Consider the following 24,889-nt stretch of genomic DNA (forward strand, 5'->3'; position numbering starts at 1 on the left):
CGTAAGGTTTCTAAATGTAGGATGTTTGAAAACGCAGGGCGTTACACCATCCGTTTGAGGATGGTACGCGGTGCTAAGAAACAATTTGGTTCCCATTTGTTTTTGGAAATCGCGCCAAAAATTTGAAGTGAACCGGGTATCCCTATCGGACACGATGGATATCGGCACTCCGTGGCGTGCTATTATCTCATTAGTGTACACTTCTGACATCTTCTCTGACGTATAAGTTTCTCGGATAGGGATGAAATGGGCACTTTTGGTTAGCCTATCCACAACTACCCAAATGGCATCGAAACCACGGCTAGTTCTGGGCAGCTTGGTTAGCAGGTCCATTGTAATTTGTTCCCACTTCCAAACCGGAATATCTAATGGTTGCAACTTGCCGTAGGGTTTTTGATGCTCAGCTTTGACTTGTAAGCAAGTCAAACATTTCTCCACGTATTTAACCACATCCCTTTTCATCCCCGGCCACCAATAGTTTTGCTTCAAGTCCCTATACATCTTAGTTGCCCCGGGATGAATCGAATAGCGAGACTTATGTGCCTCATCAAGCAAAAGGCTCTTAACACCACATGTGTTTGGGACCCAAATCCGATCATTTCGGCATTTCATCCCATTACTTCCTTCCGTAAGGTCTTTTACCATCCCTTTTATGCGTTCTTTCTTCCAATTTTCTTCCCTTAACGCTTCGGTTTGGGCTTCTCGGATTCTGTCGAGCAGACCTGAAGTTACTACTAACTGCATAGATCATATTCGTATTGGAACGCATTCGTCCTTTCGGCTAAGGGCATCCGCCACCACATTAGCCTTTCCGGGGTGGTAGTGGATCTCGCAGTCGTAGTCCTTCACCACTTCTAACCAGCGTCTCTGCCTCATATTTAACTCTTTTTGATCGAAAAAGTACTTCAAACTTTTATGGTCAGTGAAAATAGTACTTTTCACACCATACAAGTAATGCCTCCAGATTTTCAAGGCAAAGACCACGGCCGCCAACTCGAGATCATGAGTTGGGTACTTTGTTTCATGCGGCTTAAGTTGCCTAGAGGCGTAGGCGATCACCCTTCCCCTTTGCATTAGTACGCACCCAAGGCCTAGGTGCGATGCATCCGAGTAAACTACCATATCCTCCGTACCATCCGGTAAAGTCAACACCGGTGCACAGGTTAATTTTTCCTTTAATGTCTGAAATGCCTTTTCTTGGTCGCTTCCCTAGGCGAACTTCTCATTCTTGCGGGTCAATTTGGTCAACGGCGTTGCGATCTTGGAGAAATCCTGAATGAATCTCCGATAGTAACCTGCCAACCCCAAGAAACTCCTAATTTCGGATGGATTCTTTGGAGGGTTCCATTTTGACACCGCTTCCACCTTTGACGGATCCACCAATATTCCTTTGGCACTTATGACGTGCCCTAGGAATTGCACCTCTCGTAACCAGAAGGCGCATTTTGAGAATTTAGCATACAATCTTTCCCGCCTTAATACTTCCAATACTTCCCGTAAATGGTCAGCGTGATCCGCCTCGTTTCTTGAATAAACGAGGATGTCGTCTATGAAAACAATCACCGATCTATCGAGCATCGGCTTGCATACCCGGTTCATGAGATCCATGAAGGCCGCGGGCGCATTCGTTAATCCGAACGACATTACGAGAAACTCGAAATGTCCGTATCGTGTCCGGAATGCCGTTTTTGGTACATCACTTTCCTTCACCCTCAATTGGTGGTAACCCGATCTCAAATCGATTTTTGAAAACCAGCTAGCGCCTTGTAATTGATCGAATAAATCGTCAATTCTCGGGAGTGGGTATCGATTCTTTACCGTGAGTTTGTTTAACTCCCGGTAATTAATACACATCCGCGTGCTCCCGTCTTTCTTCTTTACAAATAACACGGGAGCCCCCCAAGGAGACACGCTAGGCCGGATGAATCCCTTCTCTAGTAAATCTTGCAACTGAGACATTAACTCTTGCAGTTCCGAAGGTGCCAACCTATACGGTGCCTTAGCAACCGGTTTAGCACCCGGGGTTAGTTCAATCCCGAACTCTATTTCTCGCTCTGGTGGTATTCCCGGGAGATCCTCGGGAAAGACATCTTTAAATTCACGCACCACAGGTACGTCTTCAATTTTGGGCATTTCTTTTTCGACGTCCCGCACATAAGTTAGATATGCCTTACACCCGTGTAGTATACACTTGCGGGCTTCTACTATTGAGCATATCACGGGATTACAAGCCTTCTCCCCATAAATGATGACACGCCTTCCGCTCGGAGACGTTAGGTGTATCTCCTTACGTAAGCATATCACCTTAGCATGGTAGCGGGATAGCCAATCCATTCCGACGACCACTTGAAATTCACCCATGGACATGGGTATTAAATCAATGGAGTATTCCTCACCATCGATATTCAATTTGCATTCCCGGCATACATCACAAACAAGAAAACATTTGTTATTACCTACTTCTACTTCCATTGGCATAGGTAATTTTGTTAATGTAAACATGGGGTTTTGAATAAATCTATGTGAAACAAAAGACTTATTCGCACCTGTATCAAATAAAACACGTGCGGGGATCAAATTTATAGTAAATATACCTGTAACCACATCGGGTTCCATTTTTGCTTCCGCAGCAGTGATTTGGAACGACCTTGCCTTAGCCTTTGGGGTCTCATCCCTAGAACCGGCACTCTCTTTGTTTCCCACCAATTCCGGACATTCTGACTTTTTATGACCCGGTTGGTAACATTTATAGCACACCATTACTTTGTCGGGGCAATTTGCAACCCCATGCCCTATCTTGCCACATGCCACGCAAGGTTTATTCTTGAAATAGCATTCACCTTTATGAGTGCGTCCACATGTTTTGCAACTCGGAGATCCTCCTTTTGCACTTCCTTTCTTCGAAGATTCAGCTACCTTCGGCTTCTTTGTGGGACTCGGGTTTTCATCCAAGGCCCTCCTTTCACCTCTTTCAACTTGTCTTTTCAGTTCAATCTCGCGTTCCCGCGCCGCATTGATTATATCAGTAAGGCTTTCATAATGTGAGGGAGTCATGAACTCCCTATATTCAGCCCTAAGCATGGTGTGGTAATAATAAATTTTCTGTTCTTCAGTTTTGACCAAGTCATCACAAAACTTGAGCTTATCCATGAACATTCCCGTAATCTTATCAACGGTTTCACCCTTTTGCCTTAATTGCATGAATTCTTCCTTTATCTTATTTATCACCGCCTTGGGGCTGTGATGTTTGAGGAATGGTACTTTGAAAGCTTCCCAAGTCATCGCCCTTATTGTTTCAACACCCCTTTCGTTTCTGAGGTTGTCCCACCAATCCTTGGCTTGGCCTCTAAGTTGGCCAGTTCCATACGCCACGAAGTCACTTTCATCACAATGCGTACGTTCGAAAACACCTTCAATATCGCTTATCCACCTTTGACAAGCAATTGGATCTACCTCTCCATTGAAAACCGGGGGCTTGCACGCCATAAACTTGTTGTAAGAACAACCTTTCTTTTCCTTAGCCTTGCCCCTATCACTGGTAAGGTCTTCTCTTAGTTCACCAATTCTTTCTTCCATAGTCGAAAGTAAGGTGTTTTGCATTCTTTCCACAAATCTTGGTAGACTGACTTCGATGGCCCTACCAACTTCCTCGGCAATCTTCTCTTTCAACTCGTCGGTAGTGAGGGATAGAACATTGTCACTAGCACCTCCCGACATCTTCTTACTGAAATGTTAAAATGATTCAATAAATAATCTTGTTCAATCGCTCCCATGCCTTTACATGAGACTTCGTACTCATTATTCGGCCAAGTATATAACTTTTGCCTTATCATTTATACTAAGTGTACTTCCCGGGTTCGAGTATATCACTATACTCCTCCCATACACAACAAATCATTACCCTTTTTAATCTTTGTAAATTTAATTTGCTTTAAATGAATTCTTACCGGATGTTGATCAAGCTTTGAACCGAACACAATCCTCTTTAACCTTAGCTCTGAATACCAACTTGTAACACTCTACTTAAAATACGTCATATTTTAAACCGACTAAATAAGAAAGTTCATAATTATTTAAAACATTTAGTCCATAAGTGTTTGAGAACAACCACTAAACTTAAAGGACAATTGTGTAATTCATTCATTACAAAGTTTTCAAAAAGAACTTCTAAAACAAAAGTGAAAATCATCATCTTGAGAGTGTTCGGTTCATAAGTCTTGTATTGATCACCATCCGCTCGATTGACTTACTTGAAATCTGAAATTTTAACAAAACAATAATGTTAGGATCCTTAAATTTTCATATAAATAAGTGTGGCGTAAAACGAATTCGATATACACCGTTTTTGCAAAACAAAACAATTTTGGCAGGGCTCCACCGTAAATTACGGTGGTCACCGTAATTTACGGTGGGCGCTGGGAGTTTATGGTTTCACCGTAAACCAGGAGAAAACCACCGTAAGAGTTTGCCCTCCACCGTAAATTACGGTAATACCGTAATTTACGATAGACTCTGCAATTCCTTTCTTTTTGCTGTTTTGACCCGTTTAAAACATTTCCTGCACTTCTCAGCCATCAAAGTGCAGCACGGGGTATTTCCTCGCAACAAGTACGACCCATTTTGGATCCCTTGCTTCAACACACACGCTCCCATTACCGGTTTGCGTGATTCTAATATTTTTCCCATTTCCCACACCCGGGCTTATGGTCTACGGATGGGGTACTTCCGTTACCCGGTTTGTACCCATCTTTTATCTACTCGTCTGGGTTGTCATCATGAAGTCCATCATTTTAGACAACCAACCAACATGATTCTAAATTGTTCAATCTATCACCCATAAGTAAGAAACCCAAATCATCATCATTAAAGTAGCGTCAACTACATACCTTAGAGCTTTCCCTTTTGGCGAGCGTCCGCACCGGCTTGACTTCCCGACGCCTCACTCGTATTGCCTAAAACATACAAGCCAATTTATCATTAGAACCATTCGGCTCATGATTAAGCTTGTCACTTTACCAACACCACATTTGTGTCGATCAATGTCTTTTAGGCATTTTATCAAGCATCTTGTGTGCATAATTTCTTACAAGTTTTAACTAAGTTTAACATTCATGATTTAGCCATGGCAAACATCAAATTAAGCGATTTTGCTAAATTTTACATCAATAATTTCTGAATTCTTGTTCATAAAACTTGAATTACTCTAGGAAACATCAAAATCCTACTGTTTCATACCTTTCTACAAAACCCACATATCACCTCTAATGGTGATCATGAATTTTACAAGAATTAAACCAAATTTCAACAAGAAATCTACTAGGGTTCATCCTTATACACTATTTCAAGTAAAACAAACATCATGCATGACCAGATTTCAATCTTATGATTTTATCCAAAATCTAAGGTAGAACCAAATCATGAAATTTTTGCATACCTTACAATCTCTTAGTCAAGATGATCACAACCCTATATTCAGATTTCAATTCGGACTTGATTTGCACCTTCAATTGATGGATTTTTGTGAATTTTAGGGTTTGAGGGAAATCCCCTCTTGTTGCCTGGCTTTGATCGATCAAACACACACTTAGGTGTGTGTTTGGTGTGTTATTTTACTATTAGTAAATTAAGTTTCAGAATTGACACATTTGGTCCCTCAATTATACATGGGCTATAAATCAAGGGTTTTCAATCATACTTTGTCATATTTTGTTAAGATTTCTACTAACTAGGTTATTTTTCATAGCCTTTTATCTTAACTTACTACTAGTATTTTATTTAAATTATAACATTAATATTTTCGGGGTGTTACAATTGAGTACCGATACTGTGAGAGTGACGTAGCGACCCGAGCTAACACTAACTAAAACCAAATTTCGGATGCATAGATGGGGAGTCCGCAAGTACCTGATTAAAATGATATATAATACATCAATGTTTTTCATCCATTTTGGAATAGCCTAGTGGTGTTAGTGAATTAGATAAGGTTTGGGGTAGTATGAGGTCATAGGTTCAATCCTTATGGTGTGCAAATTTAGCCATTAAAAAAATACATCAATGTTTTTTTAATCATTTTCATCAACAATCGTCAAAGAAATATATACTAATAAGATCATGTATCCAACTACTCTATAAAGTTTCTATTTTTAGAAGGGGGCACCTTCTTGAACCAAAAATCGTACCATTGAAACATCAATAGCCTGAACCACACTGGTAAAACCACATCAGCTCTCTTTTTCTCTCTCTCATTCGATTTGGTTGATGAAATCTTATAATTACTTTGTATATGCCATTAATAGTGTTTTTAGTATGAGATATTAATAGTGTTTTTAGTATGAGATATCATACTCTATAATATATACCTTTATCACATTTAGTTTTCATTTAATTTAATTTTTTAATAATAACCTGCGTTTTTTTAACATTTCTTTTTTTAAAAATTGAATACAAATGTCTGTTTAATTTTTTATCTCGACATTAAGGTACAGAGACGCCTTTACTATTTTGGTTTTCCTTTTGAGTGTATTTGTATTCAAATTTGGTATTGTAAACTATATTGAGTATCGATACTGTGATAGTGACGTAACAACCCAAACTAACACTAACTAACACCGAATTTCGGACGTATCGAGTGTGGAGTCCGCTAGTACCTAATTAAAATGATATATAATACATCAATGTTTTTTTTATCTATTTAGGAATAGTCTAGTGGTGATGGTTAATTAGATAAGGTTTAGGGTAGTAGGAGGTCATAGGTTTAATCCATATGGTATGCAAATTTAACACTAAAAAATGCATCAATATGTTTTTAATCATTTTCATCATCAATCGTCAAAGAAATATATTATAATAAGATCATGTATCCAACAACTCTATAAAGAATCTATTTTTAGAAGGGGGACATGTTAGTATTCCTAGCACAGTTGACTTTGTAAAGAAGCCATTTGAATTAGTAAGATATGCAAGGTTGCAAAGAAGCCATTTGAATTAGTGTGCAGTTTGTATTTTAAGAGGTAAAATCTTTTCAGTTTGTGGACCTTATCTACAGACATTTACAGAAGAAAAAGTGGATCAAACCTCTACAATCAGTAAGAAGAAAGTTATTTTTTTTAACGTATGTAGACTTCTAAAATAAACTAGTAGTGGTGTACGGGTGATGGTTAGGGGTGTTCATGGAATCGAATATCGAATTTTCGAATTATTCGAATAATTTTTATTTTCCCTTGAATTCGTATTCGACTCGAATTCGATTAAAATCTACCAAATTCGACTCGAATTCGTATTCGAATAAAAAACCCAATTCGTATTCGATTAAAAATTCGAATTCGAATCGAATTCGAATAAATTCGATTTTATTTAGATTCTTTAAAAACATGTAAAAAACTATCAAAATGAAATAGAAATTTTAAAGTAACCATAAAGCTCGAAATCATATTAAAACAGTTCCAAATAAAGTATCATGAAATTCAAAACGAGAAGTCAGGAATAACCACTTCACATTACAAGTTAATATATTTAGGGTTAGAAATCTATTGATAGATTTGTTACTTAAGTTTTAGTTATGGGACATGTAGTTGGTTTGGTAATGGGTAATTTTAATACTTGGAATAAATTTTGAAAATATTTTATAGTATAGCCTAATAAAAGTTACATAAGTATTATATATAAAAATAATAAAAAATATATAATTTTTATTCGGATTTCGAATCGAATCGAATTTGAAATTATAAATTCGTATTCGATTTACTTGACTCGAATTGAATCGAATGCGAATTCGAATTCTTATAATCGAAACGAATTCTTGATAATCGAATTGAATTTAAACGAATTTCGAATTTTTCGAATTCGAAACGAATTCTGAACACCCCTAGTGGTGGTGGACGACGGTGGTAGACGATGGTGGTGGGTGGTGGTGTTTAACCCTCTGCAGACATTAGAAGATCTTAATTAAAGTAGCTGCACCAAGTCTGCAACAAGAAGATCTCGCGCAAACATTTTTTATTGAAACGTCTTCGGGAAAAAAAAAACAGTCTGCAGATGACAATGTCTGCCGTGATCTGTGCGACGCGGACTGAAGAGTCTGCGCATATCTTTTTTTAAAATGAAAACGATTTTTTAGTAAAAAATTTACCAGATTTGTTCCTATTTTAGGTAAAAATTTACCATAAATAATCTACGAATACGTCACAAGTCCATTTTTTCTTAATTCTTTGTCATTATTTTAATAATAATTATCCACGGATTACTAACATGTATAAGTAAATCTTTAAAACAAATTGTAATCATTGTTAATGATTACCGACGCATTACAAAATGGATATTAAGGATAAGAATTATGATAAGATTTCATCCCAACTTTTCAATCTTTGTAGATGACTTCATATATATGACAAACAGTCTAGTGTTGATCCGCTGCAAGTTTTCACAAGAAATACCTTCATAGACATTGTTTTCACATCATATTCGCTTCCCATGAATCTGAACATGTGGTAGACGGTAGTGATATGAATCAACAGGTAGTTGGTTCACATGTGAATCTATCTTCCACCCCATGGGGGTGTTAAAAAACGGAAACCAAATAATAATAAGAGTAAATTACTATTTTGGCCCATAGTTTAACCCTTCCAGTCAAAAAAAAATCTTTTAAAATATTAGACCCTGAGGTTGCATTTTATAACGGTTTTAATCCCTAACACTAACAATGCTACTTTTCTCTAGTTAAGCTTAAGGGTATTTTGGTTCTTTTATAGCTTAGTGGTTGTTTATGTAAGTTATAAAGTTCTTTTATTATTTTTATATTTTTGTAATTACTTAATTTTTTTATTTTACGATTATAAAAAACAAAATAAATTTTAAATATACAAATAAACACATATTTCTTTAACAATTTATTTTTTTATATATGCCGTTTTAAAAAGAAATTGTTTTTAACCTTTTTAAAACTGTCTATCGTATTTAAAATCGTTTCTTTTTAAACTGTTTGTTTTTAAAATCGTTCTTTTTTAAGTCCTTCGTTTTTTTTTTAAATTGAGCAGTTCGTTTTTTACCATTCTTTTTAAAATCATATGTCTTTTAACAATTCATTTTTTAAAGTCGTTCATTTTTAAGACAGTTAATTTTTTAAAGCGTCATTTTAGAACCATTTTTGTAAAACGTTCCTTTTATTGCTAAAGCATTATTCGAATCGTTTATATTTTTTGAAATCTTCCATTTTTAGACAGTTCGTTTGTTACTCACCTCAAATCCACCATCGAAAGCCACTATCCTAAGGATGTGGTCATAACCTAAACCACTATACCCTTATTTATTTTAATTTATTTTTGTCTAAAGAAAAAATAAAGGAAATCTTGGAAAATGAAAAAAAGTATCATGGTTGTCATGATTTAATCCACATGAACCATTGTGGATCCAGTCAAGTGGATGGTGTAGCCGTCCATTTATGTTCCTATGTGGCGAATCATGTCTTAACCATTACCCCACACATAGTCGGTTTATTTTAGAATATTAAGTCGGTGCATTTTTTTATAATTCTAATACATTTGACCTTAATGTGGTTTACAACTGATAGCCAAAGCAAAGTTCAACGAGCTAATAGAAAATCGAAAACCCTATTTTTGTCCATTTGATTCCATAATTTCCGCCCTACTTATTTAATAAATAAATAAATATATAAATTTTTATTAGAGTAAACTGCAATTTTACTCTCTGGGGTTTAGGCCAATTGGCACTCTGACCCCTCTAATGAAATAATTGCAATTCCCCCCCCCCCCCAACGTTGATGTTCTGTCCCAATTTTACCCCCTGCCGTTAAATATATAAATATATAAATTTTTATTATTATACCTGCAGATTCATAGACTATGGTAATTATATTCGTCAAGTTGCAAACCATACTCGGTTTAAGCTCAGCCTCATATGGTCAATCGAACCAACTTGTAGTATTTAAATTTAACTCACCAACCACATAGAAGTCAAACACACATCTTAAATATAAACTAGTGGTATTTTTAGGGCGTTATCGAAGTATTTGGTCGGTAAGACCGTCCGTAGTGGGCGTGATTTTTTCAACAAAAAAAACCCCAAACACGCCTGAAAACACCAATCCTCCACCCTCTTGGGCGTGATCTGGCAAAAAAAAAAAACCATGCGTGTTTTGAATCACGCTTTAAAGAGTTTTGTTTGGTCAATAGCATTTAATCTTCCATTTTTAGTCCAATAGTTTTTTTTTTTTTTGGTTTTTTTATTTTTATTTAATTCTTTACACCCTTTAACATAATGCCCACATCCCTATTACACCCATTTTAGAAAAACGCCCAATAATGCACCTTGCTGACTTTACTGCCGCATTATTCACCCTTACCACTACGCATGATCTAACAATACAGTACCGGCAATCGCAACTGATGGATACTATTCTAGTACCAATGTTTTCGGTTGGAATCAATGTTTTAAAAACCGGTTTTTAAATCAAACCGGATTAGGCTAAAAAATGGTTCAACCGGTTGAACCAGGTTGTACCGAGTGGTTCAACCGGGTTGACTAGCTAACTCTATAATTTCATAAATTACAACATCAACTCAAAAGTTAATCCAAAAATACATGATTACATATTAAAAGATAATCCAAAAGTGAATCCTAATAAAAAATAATCCAAAAGATAATCGGAAATCATTCAATTTTCCAACAAGTTCTTTTAAGTGAAAGTGTATTATATGTTTAAGCCATTTGGGTGTTGAATAAAGTTCACGATCGCATAAAAGATGAAATTCACTATTATCGACATCCTCATCAACTAGAGGATAACTATTTTCGTTTCATACAATATTAAATAAGAACTTTTAGTTACGAATAATCATAATATATAATAATTACGTAAGATAAATAACATATATAATAAAAATAAGTAACAACCAAAACTAAAATAACCCTGGGCCGGTACCGGTATTACGTTTCAAACCGGTATACCGGATTTTACCGCCGGTACAAACCTTATGCCGTTTCACTTATTTACCGGGGCGTTTCGTACCGGATTTACATCTGAAAACGGTATACCGGTATAACCGGCCGGTATTTACCGGTTTTAAAACATTAGTTGGAATCAACATGGTATTAATATTGTTGGGACTAGTGGTGGATCTAGAAGAAAAATTCAGGGTTAGCCAAAAAAAAATTGGACCTAGGGTACCCTAATATTCAATAGGGTATCCCGATATATAAAACGAAAAAAAAAACTGCACTAGTTTTACACCCCGCCGACAAAGTTGAGGTGTAGCCCGGGCAAACCCTAACCACTACATACATCCGCCCCTGGTTGGTGCGGTATCATTTCGTTCCTCACGTTACCGGCACTCGCTATAGTTAACGATATCAAAAAGGTATTTTATTGCAAATACAACTCAATTTTACAACGAAATTTGGGTGAAACGTCGAGAATACCACAAAAACATACATCGGTACTGATGTTGTTTGGATGGTGTCGGTTCGTTTCATAACTAGTAAAGTACAATAAACTAATATATTTGACCCGCTCGATTTTGAATAGAACTTTTATAAAAATGTAGATAAAAATAAGTATGATGTATGGGTATATATAGGATTCTATAAATCATTATACTATATTTTTAGAATGATGAAAATAGAACGTCACTTTATATAAAATATGAAGTAAATCGTGGGGTAGTTTTAATAAAATCAGTGGTGAAGCTTGACCCAAATGACGGGTGGTCGAAAACGTATATACCCAAAAATTTCTATAGAACCAGGGGGTCGAAAACGTATATACCCAAAAGTTTCTATACGGTCGAAAACGTATATACCCAAAAGTTTCTATACGAAAATTACATAAATAGCACTACTGAGCGAAAAGTTCGGGAGGGTCGGGCGCCCCCTCGAGCCCCTTCTATACTTCGCCCTTGAATGTGTTTCAGATAATTATATTCGGTGGCTGGCTCAGAAAAATTTTCATGGGTTCAAAACCTTTTTAAGGGTTTGCTTATCATTATATAATATTTTTTTATCCACTTTGTGTGTGGTCATATTAAAAAAAAAAAAAAAAAAAGATAATCAAACCAACTTTAATATAATCAACAAAAATACGTGAAATAACATTATAGATGCATAATAAAAGTACAATATACATAAATAAAGTTTTTCTATATGAGTTGTCTTTTTTTTATATCTAGTCATAAAATCATCCAGAGACGTTGTCGGAACCATAATATTTTAACCGGGGAGTCCTAGTAGAAATTTATTTTAACACTGTAACTCAAAGGAAGTTTATCATTTACTTTTTTAAACACACCCTAAATCATAAAAAGAATGTTCACAAGTTATATAATTTTAAAAGTACAAGTAATTTCACTTATAACAGGTTACAATATTAACTCAACTAGGTTATAACCTCGTGTATTACACAAGTTGAATAAATATAATTTTTATATACAAAATAATAAAATAATTTATCTTTAAAATCTCATTATTACCCATTTTAAATAAACGTAGTTTTATATATTAAATAATAAAAAAATTATACCTTTAAGAACTCCATGTATTATAACGGTTAAGTAAATGTAATTTTGTATACCAAATAATAAAAAAATATCTTTAAAAACCATGTAAATTACGTTGGTTAAATAAATGTAATTTTGTATACTAAATGATAAAAAAGTTATATCTTTAAGAGCTCAATGTATTGTACGGATTGAGTAAATGTAATTTTATATACCAAATAATAAAAAAATATATATATCTTTAAAAATAATGTATATTAGACGGGTTAAATAAATGTAATTCTATATACCAAAGTGAAATATATATATATATATATATATATATATATATATATTAACTATACATATAACTAAATTATATTGTTCATAAATATAGTTAACAAACCGAATCATAACTAATTTGCTTTTAGCCAAATTAAATCTTTACTTATTTATCTAATATAAAAGGATATGAAGTAATTTTATTTTACTTTAAAAGGAGCTCTAACATAATCCATTTAAAATTTAAACAATACGCATCTATCTTCTTTATATATATTTAGTTAATAAAACATCCCTAATTTTTTAAATGTTTGAAACATATATTTAATTCAATAATTTAAAATAATAATTATTTACAATTAAGTAAGAGCAGATGGACTAAAAAAATGACAAGTGTTCATTTGTTGGTTTCTTTTATTAGATAGTACTAGGGGTAAGACCTGCGTGCAAACACGGATGGTTTCTTAGAAACCATGCATAACACATATTAATAGAAAGTATAGATAGGTCTATAGAAATTGTAATATATCAGTTACATACGACTATTTCGATTCTCCTATCCAAAACAAAAGTTCATCACCAAAAACAATATTTTGGTTCTTCGGATAATCAGCTTTGACATTTTCGTAAGTATTCATTGAAGCACAAATTCAAAGCGATCCTGGAATGGCTTTTGTACAAACCACAATCCTGATCACCTTGGTGTAAAAAAAAGCTATATTGCCATGGATAAAAAAAACGTAACTATATAATTAACACTCAAATAAGTTTATAATGACTTCAAGTAGCAACAATCAAACTAAATCAATGTCCAAATACTCTACAGTTTCTTCAAATGAAAATATACATGACTGATTATATTATTACATACAGAAAATTCATGCATATTTAAATGTATCTTCTCAGAAATAAGCATAAACAAAACTTCCAGCTGTAGTAAACCACTAAATGCATAAAAATAGAAAACTAATTTACCTAAAAGTCAAACCACTATTTCACCAAAGTCTGTTTGAGCAAAAGTCTGTTTGACCAAATTCTGTTTGTCCAAAGTCAAACCACTGTTTGTCCAGGGTCAAACAATGGTTTCCTTTTTTTGCAAACAGTGGTTTGACTTTGGTCAAACAGACTTGGTCAACAGTCGTTTGACCTTGGTCAAACCACTGTTTGACTAAGGTCAAACGACTGTTAACCAAAGTCTGTTTGACCAAAGTCAAACAATTGTTTGCAAAAAAAAGGCAACCATTGTTTTCTCCATAAAACACTGCTTTAACCCAACAGTGGTTTCAAGCATCTGTTTTCATCCATCTTTTGACCAAAGTCAACAGATGCATCAATCACTGTATATGGAGTTGGTGGAAGATGTATCAACTATGCATTCACAAAACTGTTTCAAGAGTAAAGACGACTAAATAATCTTTTCCAACCATGCAATCATACCATTACATCACCAACAAAATTCCATACCATACAGTACATTAAATTTAAAACAACTTTTTGAAAATACTGTAAACCAAGCATTGTACTACACAAGCAAAACTGCATTGATGCACCCATCATTCTCGGGATTATTCGTCACTTGAGCATATTTCCCTGTATCCAACCAAGTCCGTCCACACAAATAAGCATCCAAAAAATCATGGTGAATTATAATTTAAAAAAAAAAAAATTATACAGATCTTACCCCATACTACTTTCCGAGCTAGTCTCACAAGGCCAATGAGGGCAATCGCAACTGAAAGAATGATAACTGCATTGCTGTAATTCTCACCAGACTGATCCAACCACCTTTGAAGCTTCGGTTTCCTATGTTGAGCTTCTTCTGTCAGCTTTGTCTGTCACATAGCACTCGTAGTTAAGATTATTTTCGAATACGTGGCCCACAATTCATACATACAAAGAGATTAAAATAGTTGAGAAGCAATGCCTTGAGAATCATCATACCGTCTATATTTCTTGCGCCGCCAGGAATGTTGTCACTGACGTCGATTTCTACTGGTTTCACTTCACCGGTCAAATGCTCAATTATGATTGTTGACCTACCTTTGAAAACTTCGCAATCTACAGGGACCGACTCTCCAACTTTGACCAAGATAAATGATCCAACTTCTAACTCATTAACCGGGACCTCAGGGTATTTCAAATCAGAATATCTTCTATCCACATACACATGTTTAATGATGTCCCGAAGCCTCTCAACATTACTGTCACATGGATCGAATTCAGAATTGAACTATTATCATAATACAGTATATTAATTAATTACAGACCTACTGTCTGGGAAAGATTGTCGTTGAGGATCCCATTCTTTGAAATAAATTTCCTTCGCACTCTGATATCACAACCCTAAGGAGTCATATTATAACATCAAGTTGTGAAAAAATTTATTAGTATATTATATAAAAATATTACCGCATTTCTGCCTCCTTGAAGGGCACTAACTTCCTGTGAAGTAAATTTGGCCATTGACACTGACTTTACCCTGTGAGTGATAAACAGTTTCTGCTTTTAATTATTTCAAAACGCACATCCAAACACAAAAATCATATCAACGTCTTCATTATAACCACCACACTAAAACAAAATAAAATAAAATATGAAGATAAGACTAACCAAAAGCCATAAGTGTGCTTCCACTCCGTTCAACCTCCTGTAAACATCCATTTTATATTTTTTTGAAAATTTGTTTGTAAATAATCATAAGTTACACAGAAAATAAATGTTTATGATTAACTACCTGAACCATCAATTGCCTCGTGCGACGAAGACTCTCTGTAATGCTCTAGGCTGCTGATGTCATTCCAGCTTTTGTTTGTCCTGATGATAAGTTACACTATTTTTAGCACATGTTATGTAGCAGTTAATACATATCTCGTCATGATTAAGGATAAAATACATATCTCGGCTGCTGACTTTACCCTATGAGTGTAACACCCTTGCTTGTTTAATACAATATTTTATATAAGTTTTGTATAAATACATGTTTATACGATTACACGTACGTATGACAATACGAGTTTACTAAAACTTTTACAATTTAAAAAAATAGAACAACTCAATGTAATTGAATTCTTCGTTTAAAAGATACGACATAACGCCGTGCGGAAGCTTTAATCTCGTGTTCGGTTCTTCATCGAGCTTGATCTTCATCCGGGCACTCTTGACATTCACCTAAGATCCAAAACCAACTTAAAAGTTAGTTTCGGTAGTTAAATAATAAGTTTAAACAAGTTACATGGGTTAAACAAACAAAATTTAACAATTTTTCGGAATTAGGGGGCGTCGCGTGACGCCTAGGGGTGTCGCGTGACGCCTAGCCCCCTTTTTCACAGCAAGCTGCTTAAACTGTTGCTGCATATTCCCAGCATGACCTGATTTCACGGAAACGAGCATAACTCTCTCGTTTTTAATCCGTTTTACCCGATTCTTTTTCCTATGCGTCCGTAATTTAATTCTCTATCTTATGGAGTTTAAATCCAACATCCGGCATAACAAAATTTCAGACCTTTAAGTTTTCGACTTAATGCCTTTTTACAAAGTTTTGACCCGTTCATGCGTTTATCAAACAAACATGTTTGTTTGATCCCAAATTCACATAAATCTTAAAATTTCAATATTGTCTATCATATTAGGTTCAATTCACGAGTTTATGTATATTCTTAAACCCATTTGTACTTAAATGCTTGTTTTGACCCGTTAAGGGTATTTAAGCACTTTTCTGCATAATTCATACTTGTTTATTTCTAGCATCCTATTTTCGCAATATTTATCGTATGATCTTCCACCACAACTATATGTGTGGAGGATTTAATGTGGAGATATATTTGTTCCAAGCCTTACTCCTCGGATTATCATGTTACGGCAAAAACCTCATATAGAGTCTTTTGACTAAAGATTTATACCATTCGATTTCTATACTTATTTTAAATATTTATTCAACCATAAAACTCGTTTCCAAACAACCCTTAAGTGTTGTTTGTTCAATTTAGCCTACAAGGGCGTTTTGGTCAATTTTGGTCCTTCTTTTACGACGAAGGACTTTTAGATACTTGTTTGACCCAAAATCCGATCTTTTAGCCATAACCTTGTTTAGAAACCATATGTCTCTAAAACGATACGATTATAACTTAAATTATTCGGTCTACCTTTAAAATAACCGATTATCAAACTTTGACCTTATTTAACTCTTAGAGAACCTCATTTTCTAAATGATGAGTTGGACCACTTTACATACCTGGCTCGGGTTAATGCATTAACCCGTTTTAATACCTTGATTTAGAAATCACTAATTAATAGCGATGCAAATATCCATTCTATATAGAATCCTGAAATCATATAGCTCAACGGTAATCATTAGTCGATATTGTCAAAGGGTGATATCTTCACCTTTTGACCATGTGGTCTAAATGTCCGTTTATTTCTGCAAGATGATATTTGTTTCCATCTCATCAAAGTGACTCATTACGGTTTACACCGTATGGTCGTTTACTTATAACCCATTTCTCAACTCTTTTGACCCATTATGGCTTATGCCATAAAGTGTCTTTCAAAAAAAAACTAATGTTTATTGTTAACACGTCACCAAATTACTATTTTGCCCTTATTATTCTTTTTGGCTTACCTTATAAGGTAACCATAAAAATTTCATCTTTATAATCGTTATAGTATATAAACGATTAATCAATTTAATCCTTTTTAACCATCGATGTGGTTTCTTATCATTTTCACTTATATCGTTCTATACAACTACATGTCGAAAACATCACTTTTCAATTGTTTGTCTATCTTATCCGAAATCAATACAATAAGACATTTTCTAGGAATTAACAAGAGTGTAAGCTTTACTTACCTTACATCCGAATTATGCTTTTCCTTCATTCTTGATTCGTTTGACCCGCTTCCTTCCCCAAGCTTTCACCTAGCTTGCCAAGCGTCAAACTATCATTGTATTTGTAAGATGGTTAGGTTAGTCATAATCATTTACGACTATACCATCCTACGCTTCTTATGTCAAATTTATCACTCGATCATATAACTGGTCAGTTTGACTTTTTAAAGTTAATTGACTTATCATCTTATTCAATGCATATTTGGTTTATTGAATTTCACTTAGGAATTTCGTCCGAACCCTTAACGAAATCAAATTTTACGCACTAACTACTAGGTAACATGATTTCAAGCATTTATGTCACGATCTTAACATCGATTCATTTTGTGAGATGTATGATCTTGTATCCAAATTCATGGTTTAATCAAACACCTTCTATTCGTTATCATGCATGTTGATTCTAAGCATAGCTATATCATCAATTTTATCATAACATTAAAACCCACTTATCTAAGTGTGTTAATTCATCAAGTTCTTCAATTCATAGCATGTTATGTATGATTTTCACTTAGGGTTTCGTTCCTAAGCAAGTATACATCACTAATCTAGCCATAGCTTCTCTATCAGCGTCAAGGCTTGAATCTTTCATGCTTACTATTCAAATTCCTATTAGAATTTATATTTGTAAAAATGTTATTTCTCACTAAAACTGAATTTTAGTTTAACGTTTTTCTCTTTAACTATGTCAATTACTCATATCAAGGAAATTGACAACCCATGATTTATTGTTTTCCGTTCTCGTTTTACGCGGGGAATCGTAACAAGTTCCCTCACCTTACAGTATTGACCCGTCGGTTCCTTCACTTAACCTCGTAGGCTATTTCCTTAAGTTTTCATCTCTTTAAGGCGAGGCCCTTATGATCCCCTTGCTTCAATTCATGACCCGTGGGTCATTTTGGCCCCGTAGACCTTTACACTAATTAATATCCCGTAGGTTATGATGATCCTGTAGATCATCTTTTATTCTAGTCTTTATTCAATTGTCTGTTTATACATATATAGCTTTAAAGCATCCTTTGTTATGTTTGGAATCATTTAATTTTGCTTTTGAACTTTAGTTGACCTTGACCGTAGTCTAAGGTTTCATTTGTTTACTTTCGGACTATCTTTCCGACTTTACGACTTCTAACATCATTTACACGTCGGTTTGTCCTACGCTTACCGTTACCCGGTTCATACTTATACTCCTTTACAACCCATTACCCGGGTCCTTCTATCTTATTGTTTTTTAGCTTTCCGGTTTCACCGGTTTGCGTTTTCCTATTATATTAAGCGTTACTCCTTAATTGACTCGTTTGACTCATTTTGGGTGAATTTTCATCACCTATGAATGTCAAACTTCATTCTTTATTTGACCCGTCCAACTTTGAAATGGTTGAACGTAATTACCAAAATTTATGTTTGCGAAAATTCTTGTCATCTTTTAGTCATGACTCATATTCCAAGTTTTTTGACTTTCTATTTCGCGTTCATGTTTCTCAGTCTACGCATGCGTTTAATTCCTTACCCATCAACCGTGTGTTTTACCGAAATCGTTATCATTGCACCCCTTCTGGTATGCATTAAGACTTTATTTCGATTTACTTGGTCATCTTAGCGAAATCCGTCGCTTTTATTCGACCATGTCTTTTATTCTTTACGTGACCACCATTGACGGCCTTATTAATTATGAGTGACGATTATCATCGTTATCCTTTCTTTACTACGATTAAAGTTAACAACCTTGATTATCTTTTTCGTGTGGGCAACACCTTTGTTTTTATGACCCGCCGGATCATCTATACTTTGGTTTTACTTGCCCATTTTGTTCACCATGGCCCTTTCGTCCAAGATGACTTATTTTCGTGAATTTTCTTTTGATCATTCATTTATATCATCATTTACATTAACCCTTGTCCCTTCTCTCGGGCTCATTATCCTAATGTAATACGCTTCCGTCACCCGGCTATGCGTTTACATTATTATCAACTATTTTGTTCATTTGTTTCATTTGGGTACTTTTTAATTTGTCTCATTCACCCCGTCCTTACTACATCGGATGTAAATGTGTCCTCTATAAGAAGTTCATGGTATCATATGCCACTACTTACTTGGCCAGAGTAAGCGATTAACACATGACACGCATGACCTTTTTATAGTTTTCACATCACGCCCGATGTAAGTAATGCCTCTATTTGTTTCTCTTGGAAACAATATCCCGAATACATTTTCTATTCAGGTTTTTCCAAGTTTTTTTTTTATCTACATATGCAACTTTCAATTTCTACATATTTGTTGCATATTACTATTTGTGCAATTAAATTTAAAATTTGCACCTGGTAATGCTTGCCCTAACGGGCTTCTCTTGCCATTAGCCTTGTTCGCGATCACTACGCGATTTAGGTCCTTGATGAGTATGCTTTTCTCGTCATACCTCGGACCGTTCCACCGTCATATCCACAATTCGTTCAACTCTCGTCATCTTCAGATGCGAGTATCCTTCAATTAAAACATTCACAAAAGTTAGCAATCTCGACATTAATGGATGCCCGCATTATAATACAAGGCTTTTCTACTATACGCATCAACGCGTGTAATTTCGTTGACTATATCTGCTCTATATCATTTTTATTGGTGTAACGTGTATTACAAGATAACCATATGTGTTGTTTACAACACTTTAACATACTAAATCATCAACATACATGTACTTACCGGATTTGCGATCAAGCCTCGAACCGAACACTTTACCCTTCAACCTTGGGCTCTGATTACCAACTTGTAACACCCTTGCTTGTTTAATACAATATTTTATATAAGTTTCGTATAAATACATGTTTATACGATTACAGGTACGTATGACAATACGAGTTTATTAAAACTTTTACAATTTAAAAAAATAGAACAACTCAATGTAATTGAATTCGTTGTTTAAAAGATACGACATAACGCCGTGCGGAAGCTTTAATCTCGTGTTCGGTTCTTCATCGAGCTTGATCTTCATCCGGGCACTCTTGACATTCACCTAAGATCCAAAACCAACTTAAAAGTGTAGGTCCCCGTACCGTGCGGATCTTAACAGAATCGTCGATCTAACCTAGAGTGCGGAATCCCCTAGATCAGATTTCACAGTAAAACGAGTAGAACAAGAATCAAGAACACGATACACTTTCAATCCGGTCTTCTATTGATTATCCAACACAAAGTTTACAATCAATTTAAGACCCACAAGAAATCTCCCAGCCACTCTCTGTAGATTTCTCTAACTCTCTCTCTCAATCCCTCTAAGTGTGTAACCTAAACCCTAATGCTAAGCCTTGTTTATATAGGACAAGGTTTGCACATGGGCTTTAGTCTGGGCCAGGCTATTCTCCAAGCCCATAACACTAAATAACTCCCTAACCAATACTGCTAAGCCCGATACAAAATATCCAAAGACTAAATAAACAAACTATTTAGCTATTGACACAAAACATGCACCAACAAACTCCCCCTTGACAATAGCTTCATAGTGTAACTTTTCTTCAAACATCTTGCAGTCTTTTGGTCTTTGGATAGCGTCAGCTACACAGTTTCTGACATCAACAAACTCCCCCTTAGCTGATGCTTCCAATCTCCAAAACTTTCATTCGATGTAGATCAGCGAACTAGCAATCTTTGGTTAAGCAAGTATCTTCAAATCTTCCATATCTCTTTCTCTGCAAAGTAGTAGAAGGATCCTACCATGTATCTTCACACATCTTCACTTCACTCTCAATCTGCACTTTACTTGTATTCTGCACTTCATTTTGATAACTGCATCAATCTGTTTAGAAACACAAGCAAGTATCTCGAAAAACCATTAGCCTTTTTCACATTTAAAGATAAACCAATATTTTATCTTATCATGCAAAAACAACTACCTGTCAGTTCAAAATGGGAGATCTTTTAAAATTAAAAATCTTTTTGGTATTTTTGATATTTTTCAACACAAACTAAACTAACAAAAGTATTTACAATATCTCTTTTTGTGAGTATCACGTGCAAGAAGATCATATCAGCAAAATCAAACTGTTTCACACTATTGGATAATTCTTTATGTAATTTCTCGTGAAAAGCAGTTCAAGACGATTACCAGTATGTTTGTCCATTTAAACAAAATGCATGAACATTTCAAGTACCATTACCGTATGATACGTTAAGGTAATATTATTATACCGAAATACGAGCGTGTCCCACTTCAGGATGTACCTCCACGATCAAGGTATGCACAAAGATTCATCGTAGTAGGTGAGTATATTGAATTCATCCGTTTTGTATTTCAACGATAGATAATTGGTGAACAGGTCAGTACTTCCGTACAGCAGAGAGACCAAAATATCTTATCGAGGGCTAAGACAAATACCATTTTTGGTACGAATTGTGCATTTTGCACTTATTGAATGACTCTCTATGAGAGCTTTTTCATTTTCAGGGTTTTGGCATTTTTAGCTCTTTTAAGATATCTTGGGTGTGTCTAGGTCAGCATGTATCTGGATGCAGCAGAAGGACACCCCTGATATCCCCAGATGAAATAACAGTATAAAGACCCAAAACTTCAGATTTTGGCAATCTATCAACGCAAGAATTAAGGTCATTAAACCGTACACCACTGATGTGTTCCCCACTCATACTCAGTGTATTTAGGTTTATATCACATTGGTAAGTTGATTATTTCATGCTTTTTGCCTACTGGTACATCATATGATGAAGCTGCTATCACACTTAAGCAATTTAATTCAGTTTGAGTGTGATAGTCTAACTTGCTGATGTACTATCATTTCTTCTTTTTCACACCATGAACTCATTTTTTATTTTCTATTTTTTATGTTTTTCATTTTTAAAAATTTACAACTTACTCCCCCTAAACTCACGCACTATCTAAACTCTTTTTGGCTTAGAGGAATTTCTCCCCCTAAGTTTTTGTTTTTATGGAGTAAGTTTTAAAAACACAAATTTTAAACACAAACAGACTCCCCACTTTAAATCTGACAAAAGTTTTTCACGGTTAAAGTTTAGAATAATCAAAACAATCACAAAAGTAAATAGTTCGTTACCCATGTTAACCGACTATTCACCTCAGATGCTTAACAGGAATAACCATTGTCGAACACATCAACAGTCCTTCTTGGTCATCCTGCGTTCACTCAACAACTCAATTAGTTTTGAGAACCCAAGCCCTGATGGTCTTGGGTTTTCCATATTCATCCATTACAGGAACATCCATCCAATATCCATCACTCCTCAACGGAGTCTTGGATTGCTTACCCATTGTTGAACAAGATTGATAATTTCCACTAGGTCTTTGATTCCGAGAGTTCCAATAAACTCTCGGAATTTCTGACCTTTGAAAATTGTTATCTTGATACCTTCTTCTCCAATTATTATACCATGAATTTTGAAAAAAATTTGGATGTTGTTGAACATTCGAGTTACTAAGACCCCTATGTCCATTTCTTTGTTGAAATTTTCGATTACCAGCAGTTTGGTATCGATTTTGATATCCAAAATTTCTATTTTGACTTTGAAAACGATTTGATTTACCATTATATTGACTAAATTGTGGAGAAATACTTCTTGGTCTATCAAATCTTTTCGAAGTTGCGGGTTTTGATTGAGATTCAGGTTTCTTAGCTTGACAACTAGTTTTTACATTGTTGCTTGACCCAACCTGATTCCCATTCTTAACGTCATCAACCTTTCGTTTACCTTTCTTCAAAGGACAATAACTCGCCACATGCCCTTTGTTGTGACATTTAAAACATGATCTTTTCTTATAAGTTTTCTTTTTGTTTGATCCCTTTTTAAATGTGTTGGTCTTTTTGTCTTCAGTATCCTCATCCACTTTATGAGGTGTACTGTTAGACCCAACAGATTCTTTCAAAGAAACTGGACTATTTGGCAAGTCCACAGCTATCGGATCCACTACTACTTGTGCAGTGGTTACAAAATCAGTTATCTCATCTTCAGTTGGTAAAAATGAGTAGTCTTGATTTTCAGAAGATGAAGCTTTAGTATACCCCACCCCTGTTTTATCATTACTCCTTTTTAAACCCTTTTGAATATGAGTCCTGACTAACGAAGAGTTTCCAAAATTGTCTAACTTCCCCTGAAGTTCTACAATTTTGGCTTGAGCATCAGCCAATTCTGTGCACTTTTCTGAAAACTCGTTAGTCTTTTCTTTCACAGTTTCACGAGCCAAATCAATGATCTGTAACAGTTCATTGACTTTGCTTGTTAAACTGCTAATTTCTTGTTCATTTGATTTGAGTTTTTCTAAACAGTTTGACTCTCTTTTAATCAAAAGAACATTTAACTCTTTTTGGTTTTCCAAATCAGCTAACAGAATTTTGTTTTGCTCCGATAGTCTGTCAACTTTACCCTGTAGTTCAGTGCAATTATGACATGTATAACTTACAGATTCTGATGATACCTTTACCTCTGTTGTAAGTCCATTCACATCAGTCAAGCTCTTTGAAACTTCTTCACCCTGTTTTTCAGCATTCTCCTTCTTCTCTTCTACCTCAGCAGCTATCTCTCCCACCTTCACCGCTGCAAGCTCAGCTATCAATGCTTGATGACAAGTATTTACTTTGGAAGAGATCTGATAACGTTTTTCCAAGGCTTCCCATAGCTCTTTAGAAGTCCCATATGTCTTGAAAGTATGTTTAACACCCTCAGGCAAGGACACCTTTATTGTTGCGAAAGCTTTCTTCTCATCATAACCAGTTGTTTCTCAGATTCATCCATCTTCTCATAAGAAATCACCTTAAACCACTCTTGTATCTTCACTCTTCACAAATGCCTCAAACCGCTCTTTCCAGTCAGCATATTGTTTGATGTTTTTAAGCTTAGGCCAGTTTTTAACAACCTCACTTCCATTATTCATCTTAGCCATCACGCAGCGTAAAAGTTTAAATGGATTCTGGTAACCTGTGTCAAAATCCAACTCTAACTTCTCTACTGGTCCTTTTCAAGCTTTTACTGTTAGCGAACTGATAAAACCGTACAAATATATTCTGAAATCTGTTTTTACCAAATAAATTATACCGTTAGATTCGTCTCGAGATTACGATTCCAATGATATATAATGTCGAAAACCTTTTTCGGGATTCTCCAGAGTCTTTTTTTTTGTCCTAAAAATCCAAGGATCCTAACGGTGCAAACGGTTTGTCCAGATGAGTTACGGATAGTTCTCTAAACGCAAAACAGTAAAATTTTTCTTACACAAGCCACTAAA

At 35.1% G+C, this 24,889-nt stretch overlaps 1 protein-coding gene and 1 long non-coding RNA gene across 2 annotated transcripts; both read right to left on the bottom strand.

Annotated features, from left to right (window-relative positions):
* Positions 1 to 1,209: 1,209 nt before the first annotated feature.
* LOC110870138 lies at positions 1,210 to 3,717 on the bottom strand. The gene is made up of 3 exons (XM_022119339.1): positions 2,595 to 3,717; positions 1,851 to 2,462; positions 1,210 to 1,295 (listed from the first exon to the last, which is right to left on the bottom strand). The coding sequence occupies exons 1-3, from the start codon at positions 3,715 to 3,717 to the stop codon at positions 1,210 to 1,212; spliced, it is 1,821 nt and encodes a 606-aa protein (XP_021975031.1).
* Positions 3,718 to 14,903: 11,186 nt separating this feature from the next.
* Positions 14,904 to 15,256, bottom strand: LOC110870137. The gene is made up of 3 exons (XR_004865156.1): positions 15,177 to 15,256; positions 15,035 to 15,096; positions 14,904 to 14,968 (listed from the first exon to the last, which is right to left on the bottom strand). It is a non-coding gene; the product is annotated as an uncharacterized LOC110870137 (long non-coding RNA).
* Positions 15,257 to 24,889: the final 9,633 nt, after the last annotated feature.

The sequence above is a fragment of the Helianthus annuus genome, chromosome 8 (genome assembly GCF_002127325.2).
Source record: "Helianthus annuus cultivar XRQ/B chromosome 8, HanXRQr2.0-SUNRISE, whole genome shotgun sequence".
In the NCBI taxonomy this organism is placed as follows: domain Eukaryota; kingdom Viridiplantae; phylum Streptophyta; class Magnoliopsida; order Asterales; family Asteraceae; genus Helianthus; species Helianthus annuus.

What these genes read in the sequence shown, in the direction of transcription:
- LOC110870138 (XM_022119339.1), bottom strand. Translation starts at nt 3,717, where the DNA reads ATGTCGGGAGGTGCTAGTGACAATGTTCTATCCCTCACTACCGACGAG. An exon ending in GGAACCCGATGTGGTTACAG is followed by an intron (nt 2,463 to 2,594) that starts GTATATTTACTA and finishes CAATGGAAGTAG; the next exon opens with AAGTAGGTAATAACAAATGT. An exon ending in AGACGGGAGCACGCGGATGT is followed by an intron (nt 1,296 to 1,850) that starts GTATTAATTACC and finishes TGGGGTTGGCAG; the next exon opens with GTTACTATCGGAGATTCATT.